Source organism: Amblyraja radiata, chromosome 5 (genome assembly GCF_010909765.2).
Source record: "Amblyraja radiata isolate CabotCenter1 chromosome 5, sAmbRad1.1.pri, whole genome shotgun sequence".
NCBI lineage: Eukaryota > Metazoa > Chordata > Chondrichthyes > Rajiformes > Rajidae > Amblyraja > Amblyraja radiata.
Window position 1 is genome coordinate 92,630,734 of NC_045960.1, and position 20,643 is coordinate 92,651,376.

Sequence of the window (20,643 nt, forward strand, 5' to 3'; positions counted from 1 at the left end):
TATTTGAATATCATAATCATCTTCAAGTTGCAGTAAGCATATAAAAATGCTAAAGTGAAATTCTAACACAGAGCGATAGTGAATGAGAAATGTGTATCTTTGGTGCTGGCTTTTCATACTATGTGTATTAAAATCAATTTATTCTAGAGTGAAATGCTATTGAGATGATTTGTAGTGAATGATACAATGATACCACTCCGGAAATTCATCCAGGCACTTGTAGTCATAAATAGTGCTTGAGGCAATGATGTGAGTGAACCGTTTTTATTTCTGAAGTCTTTTGTTAAATCTTACAAGAATTATTTCAATGTTAGATTTTAAAAATATTTAGTAAATAAATTAATAAATCTCCACGAAAACCCCCCATGAATGATCAAACACTGGAGTTATTGGTTTAGGGAAGAAGATTGGATAAGAGAAATTCTGGAAAAATTCTGTTTTTTTTCATGTAATGTCATCTATATTTTGAATATCAACAGATATTTTGATTTGTTGCCTACTGAAACTTGGCATCCCAAACAATATAGCACTACTTTGGATCTGTCTTCACTAAGGAAGACACAAACAGTCTCCTAGATGTACTAGTGGCCAGAGGACCTAGGGTGACAGAGGAACTGAAGGAAATGCACATTAAGCAGGAAATGGTGTTGGGTAGACTGATAGGACTGAAGGCAGATAAATCCCCAGGGCCTGATGGTCTGCATCCCAGGGTACTTAAGGAGGTGGCTCTAGAAATCGTGGACGCATTGGTGATCATTTTCCAATGTTCTATAGATTCCGGATCAGTTCCTGTGGATTGGAGGGTAGCTAATATTATCCCACTTTTTAAGAAAGGAGGGAGAGAGAAAACAGGGAATTATAGACCAGTTAGCTGGACAATGGTGGTGGGGAAGCTGCTGGAGTCAATTATAAAAGATGAAATAGCAGCACATTTGGATAGCAGTAACAGGATCGGTCTGAGTCAGCATGTATTTACGAAGGTGAAATCATGCTTGACTAATCTTCTGGAATTTTTTTGAGGATGTATCTAGGAAACTGGACAACGGAGAGCCAGTGGATGTAGTGTACCTGGACTTTTAGAAAGCTTTTGATAAGGTCCCACATAGGAGATTAGTGAGAAAAATTAGAGCACATGGTATTGGGGGTAGGGTACTGACATGGATAGAAAATTGGTTGTCATACAGGAAACAAAGAGTAGGGATTAACGGATCCCTTTCAGAATGGCAGGATGTGACTAGTGGGGTACCGCAAGGCTCGGTGCTGAGACCGCAGCTATTTACAATATACATTAATGATTTAGATGAAGGGATTAAAAGTACCTTTGGAAAATTTGCAGATGACACGAAGCTGGGTGGTATGTGTGAACTGTGAGGAGGATGCTATGAGGATGCAGGGTGACTTGGACAGGTTGGGTGAGTGGGCAGATGCATGGCGGATTCAGTTTAATATGTATAAATGTGAGGTTATCCAATTTGGTGGCAAGAACAGGGAGGCAGATTATTATCTGAATAATGTCAAGTTAGGAAAAGGTGATGTACAAGATCTGGGTGTCCTTGTTCATCAGTCACTGAAAGTAAGCATGCAGGTATAGCAGACAGTGAAGAAAGCTAATGGCATGTTGGCCTTCATATCAAGAGGCGTTGAGTACAGGAGCAAAGAGGTCCTTCTGAAGTTGCACAGGGCTCTAGTGAGACCACACTTGGAATATTGTGTGCAGCTTTGGTCTCCAAATTTGAGGAAGGACATTCTTGCTATTGAGGGAGTGCAGCTTAGGTTCATGAGGTTAATTCCCAGGATGACGGGACTGTCATATGCTGATAGAATGGAGCGGCTGGGCTTGTGTACACTGGAATTTAGAAGGATGAGAGGGCATCTTATTGAAACATATAAGATTATTAAGGGATTGGACATGCTAGAGGCAGGAAACATGTTCTCCATGTTGGGGGAGTCCAGAACCAGGGGCCACAGTTTAAGACTAAGGGGTAGGCCATTTAGAACTGAGATGAGGAAAAACCTTTTCACCCAGAGAGTTGTGAGTCTGTGGAATTGTCTGCCTCAGAATGCAGTGGAAGCCAATTCTCTGGACGCTTTCAAGAGAGTTTGATAGAGCTCTTAAAGATAGTGGAGTTGGGGGATATGGGGAGAAGGCAGGAAAGGGGTACTGGCTGTGAATGATCAGCTATGATCACAGTGAATGGCAGTGCTGGCCCGAAGGGCCAAATTGCCTACTCCTGCACCTTTTGTCTATGGTCTGTTATTGCTCTGAAGTGTTGGCTCATGTCAAAATTCAAGATGTGCAGAAAATGACACAATTCTCTGGGCAATGTTCCCTGCACAATTAGTGATTAGGTCACATTGGTCTGTGTTTCTTTATGTCCCTGTTCGGTTGAAAGGAAATAGTAAAAATTGGAAAGAGCCATGGTTTTCAAGGGAAATTGGACACTTGGTTCGGAAAAAGAGGGAGATCTACAATAATTATAGGCAGCATGGAGTAAATGAGGTGCTTGAGGAGTATAAAGAATGTAAAAAGAATCTTAAGAAAGAAATTAGAAAAGCTAAAAGAAGATATGAGGTTGCTTTGGCAAGTAAGGTGAAAGTAAATCCAAAGGGTTTCTACAGCTATATTAATAGCAAAAGGATAACGAGGGATAACATTGGTCCATTAGAGAGTCAGAGTGGACAGCTATCTGCAGAGCCAAAAGAGATGGGGGAGATATTGAACAATTTATTTTCTTCGGTATTCACCAAGGAGAAGGATATTGAATTATGTGAGGTAAGGGAAACAAATAGAGTAGCTATGGAAACTATGAGATTCAAAGAAGAGGAAGTACTGACATTTTTGAGAAATATAAAAGTGGATAAGTCTCCAGGTCCGGACAGGATATTCCCTAGGACATTGAGGGAAGTTAGTGTAGAAATAGCAGGGGCTATGACAGAAATATTTCAAATGTCATTAGAAACGGGAATAGTACCGGAGGATTGGCGTACTGCGCATGTTGTTCCATTGTTTAAAAAGGGGTCTAAGAGTAAACCTAGCAATTATAGACCTGTTAGTTTGACGTCAGTGGTGGGCAAATTAATGGAAAGGATACTTAGAGATAATATATATAAACATCTGGATAAACAGGGTCTGATTAGGAACAGTCAACATGGATTTGTGCCTGGAAGGTCATGTTTGACTAATCTTGAATTTTTTGAAGAGGTTACTCGGGAAATTGATGAGGGTAAAGCAGTGGATGTTGTATATATGGACTTCAGTAAGGCCTTTGACAAGGTTCCTCATGGAAGGTTGGTTAAGAAGGTTCAATGGTTGGGTATTAATGGTGGAGTAGCAAGATGGATTCAACAGTGGCTGAATGGGAGATGCCAGAGAGTAATGGTGGATGGTTGTTTGTCAGGTTGGAGGCCAGTGACTAGTGGGGTGGCCACAGGGATCTGTGTTGGGTCCACTGTTGTTTGTCATGTACATCAATGATCTGGATGATGGTGTGGTAAATTGGATTAGTAAGTATGCAGATGATACTAAGATAGGTGGGGTTGTGGATAATGAAGTAGATTTTCAAAGTCTACAGAGAGATTTATGCCAGTTGGAAGAGTGGGCTGAAAGATGGCAGATGGAGTTTAATGCTGATAAGTGTGAGGTGCTACATCTTGGCAGGACAAATCAAAATAGGACGTACATGGTAAATGGTAGGGAATTGAAGAATGCAGGTGAACAGAGGGATCTGGGAATAACTGTGCACAGTTCCCTGAAAGTGGAATCTCATGTAGATAGGGTGGTAAAGAAAGCTTTTGGTGTGCTGGCCTTTATAAATCAGAGCATTGAGTATAGAAGTTGGGATGTAATGTTAAAATTGTACAAGGCATTGGTGAGGCCAATTCTGGCGTATGGGGTACAATTTTGGTCGCCTAATTATAGGAAGGATGTCAACAAAATAGAGAGAGTACAGAGGAGATTTACTAGAATGTTGCCTGGGTTTCAGCAACTAAGTTACAGAGAAAGGTTGAACAAGTTAGGGCTTTATTCTTTGGAGCGCAGAAGGTTAAGGGGGGACTTGATAGAGGTCTTTAAAATGATGAGAGGGATAGACAGAGTTGACGTGGATAAGCTTTTCCCACTGAGAGTAGGGAAGATTCAAACAAGGGGACATGACTTGAGAATTAAGGGACAGAAGTTTAGGGGTAACATGAGGGAACTTCTTTACTCAGAGTGGTGGCTGTGTGGAATGAGCTTCCAGTGAAGGTGGTGGAGGCAGGTTCGTTTTTATCATTTAAAAATAAATTGGATAGTTATATGGACGGGAAAGGAATGGAGTGTTATGGTCTGAGCGCAGGTATATGGGACTAGGGGAGAATACGTGTTCGGCACGGACTAGAAGGTTCGAGATGGCCTGTTTCCGTGCTGTAATTGTTATATGGTTGTTATTATATGGTTTCCGTTGTCAGGGACTTTCAGAAAATTGATAGAATTTTGCTGCTCCTTGAACCTTTTGGGTAATTATCCCTTATTTACTCTCCATACTACCCCCAATCCACTCAATGTTTTCACCTCCAATTGTTCCTGATGCCCAATCTGACATCCAACTGATCTGATGATTCTTCGTGTCCTCGCTCTCCTCCACCTCCAAATTCTGAACTCGCTCTACTCAATATCTTCCTCAATGGCACACTAGGTGAACAAACGCATATGGAAGTTGTTTAGTAACATTTTAGACCCCCTAAGTCATTGAATTTTTATTGTGCAGAGCCCATGATCAAACATGTGGTCTAACAACCTTTTCAAAATATTTAATAACCTCAGGTCAGAAACAGATATTAAAAAATGAAGTTATATGGATTTTGTAACCACTTTGGTTTCTTGCAGTCTTCCAATCACAAAATATCCCATCTTTTTATGAAAACTTAATCAACCAAAATATAGTTTAGTCTTATTATCTACTTAGGCTTGCGATCAGAAATATTTTTGGATGGCTGTTGATGCACAGTTGAGCATGAAAAACAAAGGTCACTGGATTTTTGGAAATTCAAGGGATCGTGTGGGTTGTCGAGTTGAAAGAGATGTAGAGAGAAGATTTGCACTGATCTTTTGAATGGCAGAACATAGTGAGATGCTATGTTTTTATTTCTATTTCTTTGTCCTGAAAATTAAGAACTACTTTCCCATGTTAAATTTGTTCATGTACCTTTGACACGAAACTCATTGCATTCAAAAACTTTTTGAATCTGTATTGCTCTTTATCATTGAAGTTGACCTGGTAAACAACCTGTTCAAAAGGGAACTGCAGATGCTGGAATATCGAAGGTACACAAAATTGCTGGGGAAACTCAGCGGGTGCAGCAGCATCTATGGAGCGAAGGAAATAGGCGACGTTTCGGGCCGAAACCCTTCTTCAGACTGATGGGGGGTGGGGGAAAGAAAGAAGGAAAAGGGGAGGAGGAGCCCGAGGGCGGGCGGATGGGAGGGTGGGAGGAGACAGCTATAGGGTTAAGGAAGGGGAGGAGACAGCAAGGGCTAGCCAAATTGGGAGAGTTCTATGTTAATGCCATAAGGACGCAAGGTCCCCAGACGGAATATGAGGTGCTGTTCCTCCAATTTCCGCTGTTGCTCACTCTGGCAATGGAGGAGACCCAGGACAGAGAGGTCGGATTGGGAATGGGAGGGGGAGTTGAAGTGCTGAGCCACCGGGAGGTCAGGTAGGTTATTGCGGACTGAGCAGAGGTGTTCGGCGAAACGATCGCCCAACCTACGCTTGGTCTCACCGATGTAAATCAGCTGACATCTAGAGCAGCGGATGCAGTAGATGAGGTTGGAGGAGATACAGGTGAACCTTTGTCGCACCTGGAACGACTGCTTGGGACCTTGGATGGAGTCGAGGGGGGAGGTGAAGGGACAGGTGTTGCATTTCTTGCGGTTGCAACGGAAAGTGCCCGGGGAGGGGGTGGTGCGGGAGGGAAGGGAAGAATTGACGAGGGAGTTGCGGAGGGAGCGGTCTTTGCGGAAGGCAGACATGGGGGGAGATGGGAAGATGTGGCGAGTGGTGGGGTCACGTTGGAGGTGGCGGAAATGGCGGAGGATTATGTGTTGTATTTGCCGGCTGGTGGGGTGAAAGGTGAGGACCAGAGGGACTCTGCCCTTGTTGCGTGTGCGGGGATGGGGAGAGAGAGCAGTGTTACGGGGTATGGATGAGACCCTGGTGTGAGCCTCATCTATGGTGGCGGAGGGGAATCCCCGTTCCCTGAAGAACGAGGACATTTCCGATGCCCCGGTATGAAATGTCTCATCCTGGGAACAGATGCGGCGTAGGCGGAGGAATTGGGAGTAGGGGATGGAGTCTTTACAGGGGGCAGGGTGGGAAGACGTGTAGTCCAGATAGCCATGTGAGTCAGTGGGTTTGTAATGTATGTCGGTCAGGAGTCTGTCCCCTGCGATGGAGATGGTGAGGTCAAGGAATGGTAGGGACGTGTCGGAAATCGTCCAGGTGTATTGGAGTGCCGGATGGAAGTTGGTGGTGAAGTGGATGAAGTCAGTCAGTTGTGTGTAGGTGCAGGAGGTGGCGCCAAAGCAGTCGTCAATGTAACGGAGGTAGAGGTCGTGGATGGGGCCCTGGTACGTCTCGAACATGGATTGTTCAACGTACCCGACAAAGAGGCAGGCGTAGCTGGGGCCCATGCGTGTGCCCATAGCTACGCCTTGTGTTTGGAGGAAATGGGAGGAGTCAAATGTAAACAACCTGTTTTGCACTCGAGTTCCATGTTAACTGATTTTCCTCAAATAAACAAGGTGCATTGTGTTCTTTTACCATTAGTCAATTTTATGTTTGTTGTGTATAATTTCTTGTATTGAGGTTTATGAATTCTTTTGTTTTTAGGTCAAAATTGACTGCCTGGAGAAGTTCCTCACTCTTTTTCACTACTATATCCACAAAGAAAATCTGAATGCGACAGAAACCATCAAGTTCTGGTCAGTATTTTGTTAAAGTGCTCATCGCCATTTGTCAGTTGAATGTTAATTTGACTGCATCCTGAACTTCCGAGAAGAAGGCCTTTTCACTTTCTACATTGCTTTACATTTTGTGTTCATCCAGGTTTTTCCTTGCTGTAACCTATCCTAGACTGTCTTCCTCCCTGCTGTCCTTTGTAATCATTGGGCTCTGAAAATAATCATTCCAAATTTAAAAGTATTCTGTGCTTTAATTGATTAATTTAGTTTCCTCCACTATTAGTTTTGTTCTGAGATACAGCATGGAAACGAGCCTTTCGGCCCATCAAGTCCATGCTGACCATCATACTAGCTCTATGTTATCCCACTTTTTTGTCCACTCACTCCCCATGCCCTAGAGTAATTGTACAAATTCTAATTAAACTACAAACCTGCACGCCTTTGGGATGTAGGAGGAAACCGGAGCACCTGGAGGAAACACGTGCAATCTCCACATAGACAGCACTGGAGGTCAGGCTCGAATTCAGGTCTCTGGCACTGAGAGGTAGCAACTGTAGCACTATGCTGCCCCTGTGTTTTTATAGCTCTGGGGGGGGGTTTTGCCTCTTCCTCCCACTGTCCTCCACCTACTACTTTTTGCATCTTGGGCAAATGTGACGACTGTGAATGTAAACTGGTGTAACAGGATTGTTTTACAAAGATTCCTATGATTTTGTCTCAATATTGGAGTAATATAAAGGGTAAAGTTCAGATCTTGTGTGATTCGATAAATATTTCTGTAAGCAGATTGAATTGTTTGACTCAAATCTTGTTTCATTTTCTTCCCATTTGGAGCTAATTATAGGCCTATTAACTCAGATTATCGTATATTGCAAATTAAACGGATTATATTAATCAAATAGTCTAAAGCACCTACCTCACCCATTATGTAACATAAAGTATTGGGTTTGGTACCAGAAAGAATACAGATTATGTTGCTGTTTGGAGTTGACAAATGCTATTTTATCCTTTGGGAGACTTGTCAAATTTTCTATCCTTATTGTCTTCAATGGTGGTGTCCTCAAGAGTGGTATTGTCAATTCTAAGACGTCAGCATGGTGTCATGGCAACACCAAAAATCAGGGACTGGAAAAAGAATATTAAGCATCGTTTACTGTTACAAGCATTTGAACTTGCTTAATATTTAAGTAGCCTTCAGCTTTTTTGCTGAACACTTGTTCAAGATCTCTCATTCCTTTAAAATTATGTGACAATTCTTCACTAACACGTACCAAGATTGTTCTTTTGCAAGTAGATTATAAATTTGTTTTTAGATTATGTTTTTTTTAAATAGAATCAGAAGAAAATGGAAGCTCAATATGCCAAATATCAATTCCTTTCTTTTGTGCATACAAGGATAGTTGAGGCTATTTAATAATTCATGCCCATTTTGCACATGTACTTGATTTTGGTATGTCATCAATTTTTACAAATTCACAATGATTTCTCATATAATTGAAAATTGCACCACACTAGAAGTCACTGAATCATGCACACTATGGTATGTCTTCTATCACTTGGGAGAATTTTATTATGTCAGTAAAATTTTGTTGAGATATAATAGGAAAGTTGCACTTAAAATTGTATTTGCTCTGTTTTCTTTTTGCTGATGGCTAAGTAAAATGTCCTGCCTATTTTTAAGGTATGGAATCAATAGGAAATACAAGGAAAAATCAGTGTAATGTAATCATGTCTGAAGAAACTACCAAATATGAACTGTATTCGGCACGGACTAGAAGGGTCGAGATGGCCTGTTTCCGTGCTGTAATTGTTATATGGTTATATTATATGGTATTCTATCTATTGATTTAATAACTTTAAATGTCTCTGACATAGAATAACATTTAGAAATAGTCATAGTCTTACAGCGTGGAAACAGGCCCTTCTGCCCAACTTGCCCACTCCAGCCAACATGTCCCATCTAAACTAGCCCCACCTGCCAGCATTGGCCCATATCGCTCTAAATCTGCCCTATCTATGTACCTTTCCAAATGTTTCTTAAACATTACGATAGTACTTGTCTCAACTACCTCCTCCGGCAGCTCTTTCTGTACACCCACCACTCTTTGTGAAAAAGTCATCCCTCAGGTTTCTATTAAATCCTTCCCACCTCGATTCCCCTACTCTAGGCAAGAGATTCTGTGCATCTACCCGATCTATTCCTCTCATGATTTTGTACACCTCTATAAGATCACCCCTCATCCTCCTGTGCTTCAAGGAATAGCGTCATAGCCTGCTCAACCTTTCTCTTTAGCTCAGGCCGTCGAGTAGTAGCAATATCCTCGTAAATCCTCCCCCTTTCCAGCTTGGCAACATCTTTCCTATAACATGGTGCCCAGAACTGAACTCTGAACCAGAACACTAAATGCAGCTTCACCAAAGTCTTACACAACTGCAACATGACCTCCCAATACACTGACTGACGACCATTGTGCCAAAAGCCTTTCTGACCCCCCCCCCGTCTGCCTGTGATGTCACTTTCAACAAACTATGTACCTATACACCTTGATCCCTCTGCCCTACTGTGTATGTCCTGCCCATGTTAGACGTCCCAAAATGCAACACCTCAAATTCTCTGTATTAAATTCCATCAACCATTCCTCAGCCCAGCTGCCTATCCTGCTGCAATTATTGACAACCATCTTCACTATCTGCAATCCCACCCACTTTTGCGTCAACTGCAAACTTGCTATTGATAAAGATCAAAATAAGCAATTTAGATATATTAGTTTCTTATACCGAAAATACACAAAACACAACTTATTTTGTTTCAGTTTAAAGTTTATAATAAAATATCTTAGCTTCTCCATCGCCGCAAACTTTGTCCTTACAGTCCTTGTTCACTTTCTTGGATTATCTCTACTTCACTTCTGAGAATATAAGAAAGGAACCATGTTGGCTGCTCTCCAGTTCTTCAGAACCTCACCTGTGCTTCGTGAACTTACAAAGATCCTCCTCGAGTCCCCTGAAAATTATTCTAAACGGCAAAACCTGGGGAAAATGACAGGAGAAACAAATGTGGCATCCTATTTAGATGTATTTGGTATTCTGGTACACCAGAATGACTTTTGGTAATAGAATTTGTTACAGGTTTGCTACATTGATCAGAAAATGATTCATTTGTTTTAACCTGTCAACTGGTTGTGTTCTGTTATATGAAATTTTATATGTATGTCTACAGCGTGAACCAAACATTATAGAGCAGAGCAAGATAGACCACTCCTCCGAAATCCAATGGACTGACTAACGGAACGTCACGGCCGCCATTTGTTTATGCCAAACGCGACATCTTTGGTAGAGGGGACGGACTCCACAGTTATACAATCTGCTCTTACATCAGGTCGCAGGGAAAAGCAAAGATACTAGAGGCTTCTCTAGTATCTTTGGGGGACGAGGACGTTTCCTCCACTCCTGAGTTGATCCAGGACTGATTCTCGGTCCCCCCCGATACCAGATGAAGGCGGCCGGCGGGAGAGCCTCAAGCGTCTGCCCGCGGTCGGCGCTCCTGAGGCAGCGGGCAATGCTCCTCTAGTATCTTCGGTGTAATCCATTCCAAAGATTGATCCGCTCTATCATCTTTGGTGTAATCAGTGTTGTAGGGAACAGTGTTTTATATAGTATCGATCACTTCACATATTTAGTTATTATTATTGTAAATTTTATTAATATTATTGTAAATTGCAGCTCAATAAAATGGCGTCATGTCATACCCATGTCATACTACGCTTTTTTCGCAGTGGCGCATCATGCTCTGCTCTATAATCTTTGGCGTGAACACTGGTTATTCTCATAAATGTTGAATGTTATGTGGCTACTTACATATGAATTATTTTTTAACAATCTGTCAAAAGTGAAAACTTACGATCTATTATTGTAAAAGAAAAGGCAGTCGGGCAGCATCTCTGGAGAACATTTTGGGTTGGGGCTCTTTCTCAGACAAGGAGGAGGAGAAATTCAAAGTTAACATACCTTGAGGAGATTTTGCAGCAGAGCAGCAAAATATAAAAACTAGGAACTGCCGATGTGGCTTTACAATAAAAAAGTCACAAAGTGCTGGAGTAACTCAGTGGGTCAGATGGCCTCTCTGGAGAACATATGAGAGAGGAGGAGAACTTCATGTAGGCAAACATTGAGATTTTGCATTCAAAGTAGACATACCTTGAGGAGATTCAATGTAGGCATACCTTGAGATTCATAGTAAGCATTGCTTGAGGCGCCTGAAGAAGGGTCCCATGTTCTTAAGAGATGCTGCCTGACCTGCTGAGTTAAGGGCCTGTCCCACTTTCACGACCAAATTCACGACCTCTGCCGAATTTGCCCTTGACTCATACCCGCAGCATGGTCGTCAGGAGGTTGTAGGTAGGTCGTAGCAGGCCGTGATGCTAGTCGTAGGTACACGTGGCATCAAGTAGGTCGGGGTGTTTTTTCTAACCTGATGAAAAATCTCCACGAGTAAAAATGGTCGTGAATTAGGTCGTGAAAGTGGGACAGGCCCTTTACTCCAACACTTTATCTTTTCAGGTAAACCAGCATTTCCCTTTCTCCTGACTCTCAGTCTGAAGAAGGGTCCGACCCAAAGCATCACCTATTCTTTTTCTCCAGAGCTGCATGACCCATTGAGTTACTCCAGCTTTTTGTTTCTGTCTTTGGTTTATACCAGCATCTGCAATTCCTTCCTACACATTTGCTCTGCAGTTCCGTGTTCTTTCTTCATATTTTTGTAGTTTGGATTATGCTAAATTTCTGACTGTATGAATACTGAGCTGTGATGCAATTTTCAGGAAAAGGGAGATATGTAACTCTTTTTCTTCAGGCTTCATATGTACTACACTGAAATGTAAGCACCAGATGTTGGCAACAATAAAACATTGCAGGGATTTGTGAAGTTAAACCATCCTCCACCAGCCCATTAAAAATGAGGCACTTGACACGTCACGTGTGATTGTCATTATAATTCTTAAAGGTTGTAATTGAATCCATTGCTTCTCCATAATCAGTGAGTTGGTAACAAGCTGTAAACAGATGTAAGATTTTCACATGAATTGTTAAGAGGAAGTTTGTGGTTAGATTAATAAACACTGGCACAGCTACTTGAAGTAAAAATCTTAAAGTGAATTAATGGCTTGTAGAAGGGGAATTGCAACTTTTAAACCAGGCAAAACCAAGCTGCTGTTTCCAAATGCAAATATTTTCTTTAAATAGATGTTTAGGGATTGGAGGAATATGTGGTTGGTGCAAAAAATTGGTGCTGAGATAAAGGATCAGACATGAGATTGATTAACAGAGCAGGCATGAGAAGCTCAATGGCCATATGTTCAGACCTAATGGTGGGCAGTTATCTTTGAACCTGAATGACTATTGATCAAGGTACAGTTGAGTCGTCTCTTGTAACTGAACAAGATTTGTGATCCAGCAATGCTGTAATGGATCATAACACATAGGAGCAGAATTAGACTATTTGGCCCATTGGCTCTGTCATTCGATCATGACTAATCTATTTCCCCCCCTCAACCCCATGCCCCTGCCTTCTCCCCGTACTTTATATCCTACTGTTAAATGGTAACATGTCCAGTTTTGGTGATAACACTACAGAATTCCTTGTTCTGTTAACATTTTCCGAACTGGACACTCTATTTGTGAAGTGTCAAATCTGACAAATACATTAATTGCTGCTGAGAGGGTTGGGGGTGGGGGGAGTGGAGGGGGATCAGCGTGGATAGTTGTAGAGGAAATAGGAGGAAGGTAAGCAGGGAGGTGTTCCACGAAAAGAAGAACAGAAGGGAATATGCCCCTTATATTTGAATGACAATGTTGGCAATGCTGCAAGAATTCTGACAGTGTCTTTGATCTCAAAACTAACTTTAAAAAAATCATTCATTGGAATTTGGACTTGCCAATGACGATAATTTAGTTTGTGGAATCTGAAGATTCATTCTCCAATGTCATTTTAATTTTGCTCAATAGGATAAATTTAACAAGATGACAATGAAACATGACACAATAGGGCATGTCAGAACCGACCCAGCAACTCAAAATTGGTTTTGAGTTTAATACACAAGCTGTGGGTCGTTAGCAGCCACAGGATTGTATTTGTCATAGTTGTTTACCTTATGGTCCAACATATTCCACACCACCATTACAATTAAGTTAGGGAATCAAACATGTTTCACTAAAGAGTGCATCAAACATGCTTCACTGAGGACTGCAGAATGACTGGTGGGAGCAACAAATGACATGCAAAAAAACTCTTAGGTGAGGCTGCAATGCTGGAGAGCAGTGTCCTGGACCAAACCATCTTCAGATGCTCCCTCAATATCCTTTTTTTCATCCTATGATCTACAATCTCCCTCTCCCTCTCCCTCTCCCTCTCCCTCTCCCTCTCCCTCTCCCTCTCCCTCTCCCTCTCCCTCTCCCTCTCCCTCTCCCTCTCCCTCTCCCTCTCCCTCTCCCTCTCCCTCTCCCTCTCCCTCTCCCTCTCCCTCTCCCTCTCCCTCTCCCTCTCCCTCTCCCTCTCCCTCTCCCTCTCCCTCTCCCTCTCCCTCTCCCTCTCCCTCTCCCTCTCCCTCTCCCTCTCCCTCTCCCTCTCCCTCTCCCTCTCCCTCTCCCTCTCCCTCTCCCTCTCCCTCTCCCTCTCCCTCTCCCTCTCCCTCTCCCTCTCCCTCTCCCTCTCCCTCTCCCTCTCCCTCCCGGACACAATGCCCTTGGAGACGGCGGCTGATTGAACGGGAGGAGACCGATTTGTTGATTGGACGGGAATTTTCAGGGAAGCTGGTTGGTGATTGGACACAACCCTCTTAGAGACAGCAGTTGATTGGCCGCCAAATAATTGGGCACAAAAATTTGAAAATAGGAAAACAATAAAATGGTAATTCCGGTTTAAATCGGAAGAATATCATGCCTTATCTGCAGCAAAGATACTAGTATCCGCTCTAGTATCTTTGATCTGCAGTTCCTTCCTATTGAAGAAGAATCCTGGCCCGAAACAACTCCTAATCCATTCCTTCCACAGATGCCGCCTAGCCCGCTGAGTTCCTCCAGCACTCTGTTTTTTATTTAACTCTTGAAATTGAAGTTAGACATAAAGCTGGAGTAACTCAGTGGGACAGGCAGCGATTCTGGAGAGCAGACCCTTCTTCAGACTGAACTAAACTCTCGTCGATGAGAGTACTTGTGATTGTCTGCAGAAGGGTCTTGACCCGAAACGCCACCCACTCCCCAAAGCCGCCGCCGCCCGATCTGCTGAGCCACCCCAGCCCCCCCCCACCGTGTCCACCTTCAACTCCAAAGCCAAACAAAAAACACAGTGCTGGAGGAACTCAGCGGGCCAGGTGGCACCCGCAGAGGGAGCGGACCAGGACCCGCCATGGGTCAGGGTCCCCCCCCCCCCAACAGGAAGGAACCGCAGTTGCAGCTGTCCCCGCAAAACGGCAAAATGATTCTGGGAGTGCCTAGGCGAGAGGGTGAGAGAGGGAGCAAGAGAGCGAGAGAGATCCAAAGGACAGATTTGGATCCCAACTATGCCTCGCTGAGACCTCGCCAGAAGTTTCAAACCTACGGCCACGTTTCAAACCAGTTCGAGCCACGTGGACCAAGATACCACGTTGTAAACAACCACGTTCGCTACTTTGACTGAGAGTTTGCGTTCCGCCACAGTCCCGCCAGCGGTTTACAGCTCTTTGATATCCGCTTCAGGAAGGAGCGGGTGGTCTACGAGTTGAGCGCCAAGGAGGTGAACTCCGTTTACGGCGGAGAGACACCAGGTCTGATGAGGGCCAAGTTCTTAGACAGTCATTATGGAATTGGGAAACGTTCCAATGAGCTGGTGAAAGACGTGGACTGCCCTTACAGCGCCACATTCCTCCACACTCTCCATCTCGTGGAGACTGGAAACCATAGATCCTATAGTGGAGCAAGATAGTCCACTCGACGAAAAAGCCGTAGTAGGGTCATGGGTAATCTTCAGCACCATTTCCGTAACCGGCATCGTCTCCGCTCTAGTATCGTTGCTTTGGTCATGGCTTCTTCATGCACAAATCATCTTTTTTTTCTCAGCTGCAGGTGATCATTTTGATATTCCTGCCTAACCTGCCTAGTCCTCCTTATTAACTTTGAACATACAAAATATTGCCATTTGGAAGGAGCTCCAGAAAATCCTGCACCCACTCAAGCCATCCTCCCAACCACCTCCGACACGGACACGGAGCGATCGCCGGCTCCCTTTTTTTTTTGTTAAACATCTATTTCCTTCGGGTGCTTTTTTTTTTTTAATTTCCCCCTTACCATTTCCGTACTTTTTCGATAGCTGCCATGACCCGTTTGATGTCATCCTTCGCCCTGCTCCTGGTCTCGGCCTGCACCGATCAGAGTGAGCGAACGCGCGGACAGACGGACGAAAGCAACGATCATAGTGTGGAATAGGTGACATTTCGGGTCGAGACCCTTCTTCAGACTGACGGTGAAGGGAGATGGGAAATATAGGCATAACTTCCATTCATTTGTCCGTAGTACTGTCTATATCTCTTGTTCCTCTTTCCCCTGACTCAGTCTGAAGAAGGGTCTCGACCCGAAATGTCATCTATTCCGCCCGATGATCGTTGCTTTCATCCGTCTGTCCGCTCGTTCGCTCGCCCTTCATTAAGTAGCAAAGGATAAAGCTGCGAATTCACGCACAGGATGGAAACTGGAAATTGAAAAGTAGGGGAATGGCGTCCCCCTGCATACCCCCCATTTCCATCACTGGTCATTTGTCTGTCCCGCCGTCCCAGGAATTAACCTGGTAAACCTACGCTGCACCTCCTCAATAGCAAGGGTAGAGTACATATTGGCTCATTGTTAGTTGGGGAAGGTGCACTAACTGCAGGGATAAAAGGGTGTAAACTGGAGCTAATGGGACCCACTACGGTGCGCAGGTGGAGGGGGGTAGAAATGCAGGAGTTACATGAAATTATAGAAATCAAAGTTTGTACCACCGTGTTGTACGCTGCCCAAGCAAATTGAGGTGCTGTTCCTCCAATTTGCGTGTGGCCTCACTCTGACAATGGAGGAGGCTCAGGACAGAGAGGCCCCAGTACGGGAAGGGGCGTTAAAATGTTTGGCAACATGTCCCCCACCAGATCATATAGGCCAAGGCGGACTGAACAAAGAACTGCAGATGCTGTTTAATACATAAAAGGACACAACGTGCTGAGATAACTCAGCAGCTCAGGCAGCATCTCTGCACAGAGATTAGTTAGAGGTTACCTGAAATTGGAGAATTCAATGTTCATACAGTTGGGTTGTAAGCTACCCAAGCAGTATATGAGGTGCTGTTCCTCCAGTTTACGTGTGGCCTCACTTTGGCAATGGAGGAGGCCCAGAACACAAAGGTCAGTGTGGTCACCGAGTCTATGCTTGGTCTTGCTGATGTACAGAAGACCATATTGGAAACACTGGATAGAGTAGATGAGGTTAGAGGAGGTGCCCCTGCGCCTCTGTTTCACCTAGAAGAACTGGTGGGGTGCTTGGATAGATGTGAGGGAGGAAGTGTGGGGACAGGTGTTACATCTCCTGTGGTTGAAGATGAAAGTAACTGGGGCTACGCTTGGTCTCGTTGATATACAGGAGCCCACACTGAGAGCACTGGATACAGTAGATGAGGTTGGAGAAGGTGCAAGTAAACCTCTGCCTCGCCTGAAAGGACTGTCGTGGACTCTGGGTGCAGTCGATGGAGGAGGTATCAGGAGAGGTGTTGCATCTCCTGCGATTGCAGGGGAAAGTTCCTGGGGAGAGGTAGTTTGTGTGGAAAGGGATGAATGAACCAGGGTGTAGTGGAGGAAACAGTCTCTGCAGAAGGCAGAAAGGAGTGGAGATGGGAAGATGTGACTAGTGATGGGATCACGTTGGAGGTGATAAAAATCGGCAGATGATATGTTGTATGGCTCAGCTGATGGGGCGAAAGATTAGGACTAGGGGTCACTGTTAAGACTAGGGGAAAGGGGAGTAAGAGCGGAACTCCGAGACACAGAGGAGACGTGTGAGGGCCTCATCTATGATAAGGCATCATGTTCGGCACAAACATCGTGGGCTGAAGGGCCCGTTCCTATGCTGAATAGTGCTATTGTTCTCATTGGGATGGCACTGGTAATCTAGCGTCGCTTTATGTAAAGCATACAGAACCCCAGTGTAAACAGTAGGAGGATTGCACCATCTCCTTTATTGGAAATCTGCTGACCCTATCAAACAACTCCTGCTCTTCAGAACCCGTGCAACTCGAAGCAAGTGATCCTAATCCTGAGGCATTGCCTGCGAAGAACCCAGTTGTGAAAATGTGTGCATTCATTTTCAGTTAAGCATCATAATTAAGTGAACCTAATTGAAATCTCCACAGAAAGGAAGACACGCAAAGCGCATTTTACATATGTAAACAAATTGCTGCGGGTGCATGATATGCGATTTCTTTGAACTGCACACGGTGATATGGTTTACTGTTGCTTTAGCTGTCAGTAATTTGAGGATGTCATATCCAATTGGTTAGCTACTTGGGGATATATTCTTAAATATTAACAAACTCTTTGTGCAGTGGAGGTAATCAAGTTATAACTTTTCACAGAGGTGTTTTAATACCTGAACAAATCCAGAATTAATACTTTTGGACATTTTTGCTATATTATTTTAATGTCCAAAGATATTAATATATGTTTGTTAAACATTCATACTTTATAACTAGAACAGTTAAGCACCTAACAGCATAAGTTGACCTGATCTGTATCTTCATGGTGCATTTATGCTCATTACAAAGAAGTGATTGGCACTTATTAACAAGTCTCCCTTTGGTGAAAACATTTTGAAATAATTATCCTATTGAATTATTCCACAAAAGATGATTGCTATATAAGAGCAACATGCCGTTTTAAGCAAAACTTTTTAAAATTCGAATAATCTATTTTTATAATATCCAAAATTTGACGTGTAATTGTTTTTAGTTATCAATTTTTTGGAGCAGATTTGCTGACATTTACATTCATAATCATAAATGTATACCCCAACAGAAAAAGGCCAGGCAGCTTGTCACATCTATGCTGCCCAGAAACAAAGCTTCCTCTACGATCCCACTTTCCAGTTTTTGGGTCATGTCCTTGTGGGGCAGCACACATTATACGCTCATCTGGGCTCTTTTTAAATGTTAAGATTATTTCCGCCTTAACCACTCTTTCGGGCAGCAAGTTTCAGATCCTGCATGTTGTGAAAGAGAGTGTTTGAAAGACAGACTTATCAATCATTTGAATTTGAATTTGAATTTCCTTTATTGTCATTCAAACAAGTTTGAATGAGATTTCGTACCATGCAGTCATGACAGAAAAAAAGCAACAAAACACACAATTAACACAATTTAACACAAACATCCACCACAGTGAATCTCTAGGCACCTCCTCACTGTGATGGAAGGCAAAAAGTCTTATCTCTTCCTTGCTTGTTCTCCCGTTGCGTCGAGGCGATCGAGGCTCTCGATGTTGAAGCCCCTGCCGGGTGATGGTAAATCCCACGGCCGATTTTAAACTCCGCGAACGGGCCGATTCAAACTCCGCGATTCGGGGCGGACGAAGCTGCTGTTGCGGGAGCTCCCGAAAATCGGTCACCAACCAGGGACCTGCGAGCTCCCGATGTTACCGTCCACAGGGCTTGCGGCCGAAGCCTCCGAGGCTCCGAAGTCAGGTCGCAGCCACAGCGCCACCACAGCCTCCGAAGTCAGCCAGCTCAATGATGGTAAGTCCACAGCTCTGCCACCGGAGCCCCCAAGGTTGATTCCAGTTGGAGGCCGCCAGCTCCACAATATTAGGCCTCAGCGCAGACGGAGACTGAGATACGTCAAGGAAAAGGTCGCATTCCCGTTGAAGGAAGAGATTAAAAAAAACTTTTCCCCCACCCCCCACATATACACAACTAAAAATAGACTAAAACATACCTCTAACAAGACAAAAAGAAAACAAAAAAAGGAAAGATAGACGGACTGCAGGCGAGCCGCAGCTGCTTGGGCAGCACCGCCACTTCCGGATATTTAGTCTTAGACCAATGTAGAATGTTGCAGAGAAAGCACTGCCTATTTTCATTACTCTTTACTAAATCAATTATCAAGCATGGATGAAACAGTAAGCCTGTTTGTTATGTTGTAATATGTAATGCTTTTTTGTATGGGAGATCATCCATGTGATATCACATGATGCCACGTGGTTTTAACATTTCTGAATCTAGACCTTGACTTTTATCTGTTCATATCTCAATGATTTAGGGTGGAGGATTTCAATAATTGGCTCCAATATAAGAACTTACAAGATCTTTTAGGAAGCATCAGATATTCCCAGTGAAACAAGACGCCTGAAATGATGTAAAGGATTTAGTGTTTAACTCTAACTTTTTAATATCTGAAATTAGTTTCATATATGACTGCATAAAATGTTTACGTGAAATGGGTGAGTTTAACTTGCTATTGATGCATAATTTCTGTGAAATTTGTAAATAACCAGGACTGTGAAATTTAATTTATTTTTTCTTCGGGTTTTGCTTGAAAGGGAGGCTTATCAATTGCATAATGTTTATTTCTAAAGTTTAGCTTTTGTAATCACTGTTAAGAACCCTCCTTCCAAAAATAGCAGTCAGGAGTAAGATTATCTTGAAAGTTGAGTGAAGGAGATTGGACCGTCATCTGCTTTTAAAATATTCTAAACAGAGTTTGCATCTTTCCACAGCTCAGACATGAGCAGTGTCTGTAATGCTTTAGCACGGGAATTCCTGACAGATGTGCACCAGCTTTGTAATGCTGTGTCTCAGAGGTCTGAGGATAAGGAAGAGGAGGAAGAAAGCCATATGGTCGCATTGGGAGAATACCTCGTTCGGGGTCGAGGATTCCTACTACTTAGTACCTTGGATTCCATTGTTGATCAGGTACTTTACTTAATTTCGTCATTGTAATTGGTGTGGTTAATGTACTCATTTCTAAACTAAATATCAAGAATTTTTTAAATCTGCCATAACATTCTGCAATGTACTTTGGAGAATTTGAGGGAGTTTGTGGTGATCAACTCTAGCATTTGCACATTTAATCTTAAATTATTGATTTTAGGAATTTGCACAGTCATATTTGTCTCTGTGTTTTCCAGTAGCTCATTTTATCTTAGTTGTGTTTCTTAAATGGGAAGAATATTGTCTACCACATAGCCCCGAAAATATCCATGAATGGTTTAAACTCTTCCTCAACTTCCTCATCAGCAGACCTCAATCAGTATGGATTGGGAGCATAATCATCTCCTCGCTGTCCATCAACACGGGCACCTCAGGGCTGCTTGTTCAGTCCCCCGCTCTACTCTCCATGTTCATGCTGCAGACAGACATAGCTCCAACGTCATCTTTAAATTTTCTAACCATACCATTGCTATTAGACTACTAACAGGGAACAACAAGTATATGAGGCAGATCAACAATTTGGTTGAGTGATGCCAGAACAATAATCTTTCCCTTAACATTAGTAAGATCAAGGAGGTGAGTGTTGACTTCAGGAAGGGAATGCAGAGGAATCATGCACCTGTCTTTATTGTCGGGGCAGCAATACAGAGTGTCAATGGTTTGAAGCTCCAGGGTGTAAACATATCTGCATTGGTCCCAGCACATTGATGCAATCACAATAAAAGCTC

General features: G+C 43.3%; 1 protein-coding gene across 1 annotated transcript in view; it reads left to right on the top strand.

Moving 5' to 3' along the window:
- The window catches only part of lyst (lysosomal trafficking regulator), a 212,164-nt gene that overhangs the window by 36,068 nt on the left and 155,453 nt on the right, over positions 1-20,643 (top strand). The window contains exons 2-3 of the mRNA XM_033021759.1: positions 6,870-6,961; positions 19,702-19,897. Coding sequence (XP_032877650.1) covers positions 6,870-6,961; positions 19,702-19,897 — 288 coding nt within the window. The remainder of the gene's footprint in view (positions 1-6,869; positions 6,962-19,701; positions 19,898-20,643) is intronic.